General features: G+C 35.4%; 2 protein-coding genes across 2 annotated transcripts; one reads left to right on the top strand and one right to left on the bottom strand.

Annotated features, from left to right (window-relative positions):
- Positions 1 to 6,163: 6,163 nt before the first annotated feature.
- LOTGIDRAFT_163051 (hypothetical protein) lies at positions 6,164 to 7,116 on the top strand (the record flags this gene model as incomplete). Its single annotated transcript, XM_009059102.1, has 2 exons — positions 6,164 to 6,192; positions 6,417 to 7,116. 2 exons carry the CDS (start codon positions 6,164 to 6,166, stop codon positions 7,114 to 7,116), a joined length of 729 nt encoding a protein of 242 aa, XP_009057350.1.
- Positions 7,117 to 9,522: 2,406 nt separating this feature from the next.
- LOTGIDRAFT_121559 (hypothetical protein) lies at positions 9,523 to 10,823 on the bottom strand (the record flags this gene model as incomplete). Its single annotated transcript, XM_009059101.1, has 2 exons — positions 9,523 to 10,346; positions 10,721 to 10,823. 2 exons carry the CDS (start codon positions 10,821 to 10,823, stop codon positions 9,523 to 9,525), a joined length of 927 nt encoding a protein of 308 aa, XP_009057349.1.
- Between the last annotated feature and the right edge of the window lie 600 nt (positions 10,824 to 11,423).

Below are 11,423 nucleotides of genomic sequence, written 5' to 3'. Positions count from 1 at the left end.
ATAAATCCCAAATACAAAATTGATAGCGATCAGTATTCGTAACAAGTCAAACTTAAAATATTGCCCCTTTCAGGACTGATACTTACGTGTCCTTTTTGTTGAAAAATGTTAATTTCTTGGACTGGTGGAGAGATGCCGAAATTGTATAAAGTGGTTCATATACATAGAATACATCTGGATGACGTTGTATAAGATCTCCAGTGAATGAGGATCCGCTACGCATATAAGTTAAAAGTATGACCAAGGTTTTTGGTTGGTTGTTTTCGATTGGTTTGGTAGTATTGGCTTATGGTGATTCCTTAGACCATTTTAATACTCTCTGTCGATTCTGTCGATATACCGTTTCTGAATTCAGCTTATGATCGTCTGTAAAGGGAATTGAATTTAACACGAGAAAAATTTCTAACTAGTCCCATTGCTCTCAACCATACAATACTTATACACTGGTACGAAAACGTCATGGCCCACGTGGGGGTTGAAGCCCAAACATCCCTTCCACATGCCTTTGTGATTTGTTGTATTCTACTCGCAAATCAAAAAGGAAAAAAACCGAATTCCCTTTGCTTATATTTGGGAACTTCGTAGAGCATGCATAGATATCGTAAACGTCAATTGCGACAGATGCGTGAATCGTCATTTACAATCCAAATTAGCACAGTGTTAATTTTTGTCAGTTAAAAAATTTACAATATAGCTCTATCAGTAATTATGTCAAAATTACACATAAAATAAAAAAAATTGAATAGGTTTAAGTTGCAAATACACAACAAAATCAAAGATTCAGATGTTTTCATTTCTGGTTCAGATTGAATGCTTCTATAAAAAAAAGATCTTCTTAACAGAAACAGTTTAAAAGAACACCAAAAGTATTCACCTTACCTGAGTTTAGATATACTAATATTACAACTAACACAGAAAGTAACAAGAGAATTTCTAAACGCCATTTCTTTCTCAATGCAAACATATCTCCGTGCTCTAGAGTGTCCCCACGCACTCTCTGAAAGTAAAATAAAGAGCTTAGGCTACGCTAGTTTTTATAGATTTTTAATATTCATATATCAATTTCGACTTGCCATTAACAAGATTTCAAGTTGTTTTTGTGTGAAAATGTATGAAAGTTATAAATGCCCGAATTCGGTTTCTGACATGTCATCATTATGATTACGACATTATGATGGTTATACATCCAAAGGATGCGTGAATATTATTTTAAAAAAATAAAAACAAATGTAATACATGCCCGCATTGAGAACCTATTAATCAAATAGCAATACGTATGATCATAAATGCCCACTGCAGCCATTATTCACTGCTGACTTTTTAAAAAAAATAAATTGAAGTATATTTGTGCAGTCAAAATGCAAAAGTATGATATAAATTGATGTAGTTTTTCAAATATACAAACATCGGTTTTGACTTCGATAAAAACATTGGTTCACAAACCATATTGAACACAAGTATCAAGATTTTAAACTATGTAGCCTAATCCTTTATCATACTCAAATTCGAACTTTTTCAAGATATCGTGGATGTAAACATAGACTGTGAAATCGTCTTTTCCGTCATGAAACTGGCCGTCAAATTTTAATTCAGGAAGAGTTGCACAGATAACTGAAATTTATGTATATTATTCCTTATACCTGAAAGCGTTTTTAGCATTTATAAAGATACATAAGACAGTTATTATGGATGGATACTTCTAGAATATTAATAACTTTCAACGTTTCAAAGTGGATCTCACACCAACAGGAATATATGAAGCACGGTCTTAAAACCACAATGAAACGTTTTGTTTTGAATGTAATTTTTTAATCCTATTATTTAATGGAGTTTTATAATACTATCATAGCAGACGTATTTCACTAGATACATACATTTTTGAATGAAATTTTGAATACTTGCTCACTAACGTCTTTACTTGAAATTGCATGCGTTTAGACGTTATTGATGGTCGTTGCAGTACTTTTTCTGATACTGCTCGGCTTAGCTAACAAAATCACGTTTCTGAGAATAGGGTATGAGAGGTCATAAAATGGCCCACTGTCCCATTAAGAAATAGTCATGAAGAACATCGAATAAAAAGCCATTCCGCTTTCCATATAACGTGTATTGAAAACAAGTAAAGTAAAGCTAAAATGTTGTAATTAATAGAAGTTTAATTAATATTAATACAAGAATCCATTATAAAATTGATATTTTAAGAAGAAAAATCAATCCTTCACTTACCAGTTGTTTAGAGAATAAATAAATACAGACTAGAGAGTAATATCCTGCGCCTTTTCCTGTCCCATAGAAATTTCAGACGATACTAGAACAATCTTGTCTACGAGTTACTCGCTACACAAATTTTACATTTTGCCCAAACGGAAGAAATATTAACCTGTAGTACAAGACGTTTCCAGGTTTAATTTTCATACGCCCACATGGAATGTGGAGCGTATATTGCCGTCACCCATGTCCGTCGGTCCGTCCACAATTGCTCGTAAACACTCTACAAGTCACAATTCTTGCTGAAATCGTTTATTATCACCCAAGGATGAACTCTATTGAAAATCGATAAAATTCAAATATATTTAATATGAGTTATTGCCCTTGTCCATTAAACGCGTTCGATTTTTAGCTCGTAAACACTTTACAAGTCACAATTCTTTACGGATTTTGGAACACTTGCTGAACTGTTGATGAACCCTATCGAAAATCGATAAAATCGAAAAGTATTTGATATGAATTATTGCCCGTGTTCTTCAAAACGCGTTTGGTTTTTAGCTCGTAAATACTCTACAAGTCACAACGGATTTTGGCGAAACTTGCTGAAATTGTTTATTATCACCAAAGGATGAACCTTAATAAAAATCAATAAAATCGAAAAATATTTTATATGAATTATTGCCCTTGTTCTTGAAAACGCATTCAATATTTAGCTCTAGAAGGCACAATTCTTCACGGATTTTGATGAAACTTGGTGTGAATGTGGGTAATCGCCCAAGGATAAACCCTCTTAAAAATCAGAAGAATCGAAAAATATTTAGTATGAGTTTTTGCCCTTGTTCTTGAAAACGCTTTCAATTTTTAGCTCGTAAGTACGCTAGAAGGCACAATTCTTGACGAATTTTGACGAAACTTGGTGTTAGTGTTTATTATCAACCGTATCGAAAATCAGAAAAATCAAATATTTAGAAAGAATTAATGCTCATGTTATTGAGAACGTGAAAAAAATGAGCTTGTGAACATTCTAGAAGGCTCAATTCTTGACGAAACTTAGTGAAATTGTTTATTATCACTCATGGATGAACCCTATCGAAAATCAAAAAAATCGAAATATGTTTCATAGGAGTTATTGACCTCGTTCGTGAAAACGCTTTCAAATTTTAGCTCTTAAACAATACAAGTCGTGATTCTTGCCGAATTTTGACAAAACTTGGTTTTATTATTCAGTACTGCGCTGAAGATTGCATGTTTTCCTTCTAGAGTTTTCACGAGATAAAAATTGAACCCCTTTTCAAGAACAAGGGCAATAACTCATACTCAATATTATTTAGTATCGCCCTAAAGAGTTCAAAAGAAGTGTATGACTGAAGGTTGAATATTTCATACTGGTGATTGTAACTGTAGCCTACTGCTAAATATTTTTATTCAAAATCACAGGTGCCTGGTAAGCTATCTTTTTAAAGATAAAGTCATTGAAATATGTCGTGGAGAAGGTATGTCGTCCAATCCGTCAAGTAAACCTTTTTGAACACCAATTCATCGAAACTGTTTGTTTATCGTCTTAATGGAAAATGACTCCTATACAGCTGGAACTGAAATGTGCAAAGAAAATTCATTATGTCTGCTACCTTTGTACATTTGTCTTCAATTAAAAATTATTGTATTAATTGTACGAACATAGTAATTTTGTTGTTGAACATATTTTAGAGTCAATTACTGAGCTAATTATACAGTTAATCTCTCAGTTAAATGTACCGTCACTTGTTGAGTTAGGTTTACTGTCACATGTTGAGTAAGTTGTACAGCCAGTTACTTAGTTAGATGTACAGTTAGTTACTGAGTTAGTTGTACAGTCAGTTACTTAGTTATACGATCAATTACTCAGGTTTAGTCACAAATTTAGTAAGCTGTACAAACAGTTACTAAGTTAGATGTACAGTTAGTTACTGAGTTAGTTGTACAGTCAGTTACCTAGTTATACGATCAATTACTCAGGTTTAGTCACAAATTTAGTAAGTTGTACAGTCAGTTACTCTGTTATATGTACAGTTAGTTACTTAGTTATACGATCAATTACTCAGTTAGGTTGACAGTTTCAACAAAATCCGCCAAGAATTGAACCTCTAGAGTGGTTACAATCCAAAATTGAACGCGTTTTCAAGAACAAGGGCAATAACTCATACTAAATATTTCTTGATTCTTCTGTATTTCGATAGAGATCATCCTGTGGTGATAACAAACGTCCAAAATCTGTCAATAATTGCGCCTTCTAGAGTGCTTACGAGTGTTTCAAGTACAAGGGCAATAACTCGTACTAAATATTTTTCGATTTTTTTGGCAGAAAATCGTCCTCTGTAAAAAGAAATTGAAGACATAATGTGTGTTTATGCCAATAATGCAAATACAAATACATAATATTTTTTATAATAAAGATTTAAATTTGAAATATTTGTCGTCTGTGTCTAATCTGAATTTGAAATAAAAATAATCCTTTTTACAAATTACATGATTTAAACATATTTTATTGACAAAAAAAACATCAATAGGAATTGGAATTGAATTTAGGAATCGAAAACTTAGTTAAGCCCTTTCCAAAAAAGAATTACATACATTTATCAATTTAGATGGTCTGACAAAATATTTACAATGAAATTTAATAAGAAAAAGGTGCATAGAAGAGAAACAAAACGCAGAGGATAAATAAATTTCGCAGGGTGAGAAAAATGAATTAACGGTATATCATTTAAAAAGTAATATCCGTTTATCTTGGAAAACCACAAACAAGTTCAAAAACGTTTAGTATCTTTGATACATTTTAATATTAATCAGAAAAATTTGGATCACCCCAAAGAACTGTATCTAAGTCAATATTTAAACAAGGAGGCGTCTTCAATATCACAACCATATAAACAAGTCTGGTACATTTATTTTAAAAAGATCAGATTTTAAGCCACTGCAACCATGTCTTATTCTTGTAAGTAAAATGTTATTGCGTCTCTCACCAGCCCAAAAGTAACTAGGTGCAACCGTTGAATTTAATGATCGTTGTTTTAGCGTATATTTGAAAGAATTAAGATTAGTAGAAGCGCGTGTAACAGCATCTAATGAACTCAGAACTGGAAAAAATAAGTTAAGATATAAATCAGTACGAGGATTTCGTCGATCATGGTGTTGATAAATGAAACATCAAAGAAAGGTTTATCAACTGTACCCGTTGGTGCTTTTCCAATAATGTCTTCCATTGCTGGGCTGAGGCGGGCAAATTTGTTGCCTTTCGGTGTTAATTCAATGCTTGAAGAGCTGGATAATCTTGAGTATTTTCCGTGTTCGTTTCGTCTAGACGATGTACAGGTAGCTGATTGACTTTGTATCGACAGTAGTGGTTACTGCTTATTCACATCACTCGACTCGGCGGCCATTCGAATGTGACACGGAGGACCTCAATTTTAATCTCATATGATTTTAGTCTTTATAAATTTTGAAACCGCACATTAAAAGTTATAACTATAGCCTCTTTCCGAAAGTGATTTACCTCCCCTTTCCGCTAGGTTTGATTTATCGCTATTTAACTTACGGCTAGTACTCGCCCCTCGTCAGCATATCAATATGGCGACTTCTAACAAACGGCACGACGAAATGACAGTTCCTGAAGATTTATGTCCGAAAGCGGGGTTTACCCGTCTCAGGAAATAAGCCAGACCTTCTCGCACGAGTTAAGGGTGCCGAACAGATGGAACTGGTGAAAGTGGCAACAGAAACATTGACGTCTGAATGTGAAAAACTACCGAACACCGCGGTGGGCGAAAAACTCCCTATGAACTTTACAACTACTTGGTACTCAGCAAACACAGAACTCAGGATTATTGAAGGCGAGAGTTTTTTTACGAAGACAGACATATCCACGACCTGGCTTATCATCAGATTGACCATTCAAAAGTTACAGGACGAGTTCACCATGCAGACTGTAACTGTACGGCAGGGCATGTAAGTTTTTTTATTGAGATCGCTTATTTGATCGGGCATGGTAGCTCAGACGGTAGAGCAGTTGGACGGTATCCCTATGTTGCAAGTTCGAACCTCGTCTGTGTCAATTTTTTTTTTTTTTTTTTTTGGCCAGGCAATTTACACAGTGTAGGACTCTTTGTTTAATTGCTCCTGAAGATGATTCAAAACTAATAAGACTAATGAACTTATTTTTTTTTTTTCAGAACTGGGGCTTCATGCAACCACATTGCGGTAATGTTGTATGCACTTGTTGATATTACAAGTAAGAAAGACTCTGGTGAACTGTCTTCTACATCCCAGGCATGCAAGTGGAACAGACCCAGGAAGAGACGACTTTCTCCTAAAAAAGCGGAAAATATTAAGTTCCAGAGGTTTGAATGGAAAAAGACTAAACGAATACCGGGAAGTTTACGTGTCGCCCGGAAACAGGCTGCACCTGCACCAATGATTGGCATAACCAAACCTAGGAACAGATTAACAGCAGAGTATCCTCTGGCAGGTTTTTTATTGAATTTCCCTAAAGCCCAGGAGGATAAGGAAAATATACAGCTGCCTGAACTGCACAGCATTAACTTCATGTATATTGATACCGTTAATTTACAAAGCAATGAGTGTTGCCAGCAGTTTGAGAAATATTTTAGTTCCCTGTCAGTTTCAGATGAGGAAGCAAAACAAGTGGAAATTTCTACCATAGGACAGTCATCAAATTCAGCTTGGTCAGATTGTAGAACTGGTCGCCTTACATCATCTAATTTTGGACTAATTGTTAAACGGAAACCGGACACGCGCCCTGATAATCTCTTGAAAGTGCTACTGAACTATACACCAAAATGTCAGACAAGTCGAAGTCTTATGAGTACCATGAAAAATTCATTTTCAATTTTTCCGGCCTTCCACATTTAACTTTGATGTTGTATTGTTTTATTTTTACCTCTTCAATACTTTCAAAGAGCACTCTGAAGACACCTTTAGTTGGTAACCCAGTGTAAAATGCGAAGTCCTCATCTGTCTCCATGTCTTCCACAGTTAAACAAGGCCGGTTCACCTGGATGCCAAACTCATCTGTCTCTGGATTCCGAGTTTGAGTTTCTCCAGTTGTAAGAATAGCGCCTGTCTGTTCAGTCTGAACTGAGATACCAGTTGGGGCAGGTTTTGTCTGACACTTTGAATGCCATTGTCTGCTGAGACGTGAACTACCATACTACCGGTACAAAGTTTTAGTTTATATACATTGTGGAATACCAACAGTGCTAAGAATCACAGCTGTCAATGTAATCTATATGCACAGTTAGACGTTTGGCAACACATTTCAATAAGTACACTTGTCATCAATGTACATTTCAAAGTTATATGACATTATAGCAATGTGTGATAAAATGACAGGGGAAATTCAGTTGATAATGGTCTTAGCATGGTTAATTCCTGTTGTTATGATCTCAAAGAAACACATACCTGTCCAACATAGTCGTGGAGATGTACAGAGATGTGAATTTGTAGCATGTCTCCGGAGCAAAAGTTTATTGGTTCGCTGTGTTCATCATCAAAGTTAGGATCTGCATTTTCCTTATCTTCAGTAGTACTGAAACCCTCTTCAACAGCATCACTAAGCTTCAAATGAAGTAAAACCATAAAGATAGAACTTAAGCTGATTCACTGGGTGGTATTAATACCAAATTGAAACCATTTATTTGTAATAAATAGTAAGATTATGCAACCAATATATATTACTAGGTGGTCCAGAATTTCCCAAGACCCTTGTTAGTTTATTTAGAAACAGCCAGGAGCCTTTCAGCTTGATATAATTATGGAACAACATTAATTATAATATCAAAAAAATACGAATTAAGAGTTATTAAGAATTTTGGACTTATATTAACTTGTATAGAAATCTGCAGTGTTCGTCTTACCTGGCTCAACGCATAAACTTTGTGAGGAAATATTTTGGGCACTGGGTTTTCCAGAGTTGGTCCCGACCCTTCAAGAAAATGTTCCGGAACAAATCCTGGAGAAAGCATTTGGTTACCAATTCCGTCTGCTAACACGCAATATCCATATCCGTCGGACTTGGTGATTTACAGGGAATCGATGGAGGCTAAAACGGTGCCCATTGACAATCTTCTCGGTCGTATTATGGCAATCCACTAATAGCTAATTATTGATTTTGTTTGTAGGCTAAAAGATACTGGTACAAATATAAGGTAATATTCTCTTTATTAAAGGGAATATGCGCCATTTTTTTTTACCAATCGTACCTGAGCCTCAGAAACGGCAATTTTTAAAAGCGTTTACAGCTCACTGTCTAAATTTGAGCCTTCAAATCCATGTGTGTCCAGAATTATCTAAGTTTGAAAGTAAAGACGTCTCTATCATATATAGAAAAGACATAATAAAGGAATAGTGAGTGAAACTCCAAGTTTGAGTTATTTTTGAAGGAATTATGCGATTTTGTACAATTCTAGTACATCTGAACACTATTTGCATTTATTCAAGACACAAATCAACCCCCCGAAAATGGCACATTGACCCCTTTGATTTATCAGACACGGGCTATATATGTCATACATTTCGTAATATAAATACTGGTATAAATATACCTATATTTACTCCTGTAAATCTAATTGGTCAATAATACAACAAACAAGACAGAAGTACAATTTCATTTTAGAACTAGGAAAAGGGGGAGTTTTAAGTGGACTTTCTTACAGATCTCTGAGTTAAAGATGATTGTTAGAAATTCTTCTTGAATCAAGGAACCTTAAGGGATTGTTAAGAGGTTTTCTAATAAGAATTTGTGTACCTATGTTACCTTGTACCGAAAGGGAAGTAACTCTGAAAAATTCCCCCAGCCCACCTGGTTTCTGCTATGTATTTGTTACCAAATATTCTTCTCAGGCCATCTAATCCGTTTGCTCCAGCGAACTTATTCGGCAGGTTGAAGATATCAGTTTCGACATGGTCGTCGGTGCAAAGGCAGTTGAATGCAATCAAACATAGACAGATTCCTTACTCAGTAGGGCCGGTAGGGACCACAAACCATTCTTTCCCTATGTAAAATGACCATAAAAATTTGAAATTGGAAGGGCTATCCTGTGGAAATGAATTGAGAGAAAATTACGTCTTAAAGAAATATCGCCGAAAAAAAGTTATAGTTGTTTTATTTACTTATTATAATACAATATATATACATAAACTCCTTTGAAGACTTCTCTAACATGTTCTCGGTGAAGACCATTGTGTGCTGAAGGCTTCATTGAAAGTTTTTAGAGTTCTTGAATTAATGTTCTATGACTGATGTTGACTGAAGTTCTTTTAGGCCTTCATTGTGTAGCCTGTCGGCTCAATCTGTAAATTATTAAACATTGGCTTTTTAAAATGACGCCATAGCATTACTATAAGCTTAGAAACAGCCAGAACACATCCTATAGCCAGTAGCACAACGGTAAAAATTGAGTTTGTTTTGGTACTATCATAATTTTTGGAGATGCTTCCACCAAGAGCAACCATTACGACCAAATATGGAGTGACAGTGTACCTAGAATATTTGTCCAATAATATCAAATCAGTACCAGCGAATATGATGATTTCTGCTGTTAAAATTCCAAGAGCAACTGTACCGGCTGTTTCAATTTCTACGCCAGGATCAGCTACATAAACCATTACCATGATCACGTTTAACAAAGTAGCAATAGTTGTCCATGTGGCATAAATACCAAACGCATTATGAACAATTACTCGGTGACACCAAATTTCCAAATTTCGTCCTTGTTTGGCCAATTTTGGAGAGTGTTCAGCAAAGCTTCTGTAGCTGAAGAACAGACAAATGTACAAAGTGAACGCAATCAGGAACAACAAAACGAACGCTGCTATCAGGCTTTCTCTATCAAAGGAGAGTGTCCAGCCTATATTTAAACACAGATTTGTAAAATATGTCACAAAAAGCGGCATTGTCAGTATTTTTGGATTGGTGTAAGATGGTCCTTCATCTGTTTTCTTGAAGACGGTGTAGAAGGAGAAGACTATGAACAGTGATTGCCAAAGGTAGATAACTCCCCAAATACTAAATGTCCAACCAGCAGGAGTTATTCCGGTTTCATACTTGGCTGATATGGTTCCCGTGCTATTGAGGTACAAAGCTGAAAAAGAAACAATTTAGCACTTTATTTTACATGGTCAGAAATAGGCCCAATACACAAGGGCATGGTCCTGTCTAACATTCAGCCCATAGGGACAATATAATGAATGAATGAAAAAAAATATACACAATACCTGGATGGACAACCTGTTTAACAAAGTACACGTAAGCTTATATCTATATGAGCAACATGGTCTGATTGGAATTGGCAACCATCTTATAATGATCAATAACAAGATAGTTTACGAAGCAAAATGCCTCCTTGTGACGGATACGATGGTATACACTATCCTCTGTTACGGGTGTAAATACAAAACTAAAAGCAAATGTATAAGCAAAAGTGTTATAGGCACATAAATATTGTGAGGAACTTACGTGGAGCTCCTTGACCACTGAGGCCGTTGAAAGTAAATGTTATCACCATCATCACCACTACACCTATCATTAACCCAAGAAGGATCTTGTCGTGACCCGCCATTTTGTTTTCTGAAAAAGAAAGAGTAGACCTAAGTTAGAAATTTTTGATTACCTTTTTTATTGTTCACCATCCTTAAACAAAAAAAGTTCGTCAAATAATAGCGGCTTCTTTTTGTATGGTGCATTGGTGGCTCTGTTCGTTCATAACGTCCACGCATCCTTCGAAATCTGTAAAAGCAAACTAAGCCTACCAGGCTGGTCGTCACTCTCATGGAAAATTTCGTCCATATTGTTGTTGCTATTTCGTCCATTTTGCAGTCTATAATACAACAACGGCGTTTCGTCGTCTTGCTGTGTCTGTTCGGGTGTTTTGAGACGTTCAATAGAAGCGGCTAGACAGAAAGCATGCTTCATCTTTTACAATGTAGTATGACGTTACAAAAAGAATATGACGTTACCTACGTCATGTAAATGTCATAGAGACGTCAGAAGATGACGTATGTAAATAAAACGTTTGGAGTATCGTACTTTATTTAAATTGGTAGGCCTACTTGTGTTTGCTTATAACTTCAGTGCGAAGCTTTAGATATAATGGGGAACCAGTTTACGTACTTTAATCAGTGTAATTCGGTAAAAATATTTAGGTGGCCTAAATATAATG

This window comes from Lottia gigantea (assembly GCF_000327385.1).
Source record: "Lottia gigantea unplaced genomic scaffold LOTGIsca_37, whole genome shotgun sequence".
Classification (NCBI taxonomy): Eukaryota; Metazoa; Mollusca; class Gastropoda; family Lottiidae; genus Lottia; species Lottia gigantea.
This window is presented reverse-complemented; position numbering and strand designations above follow the sequence as displayed.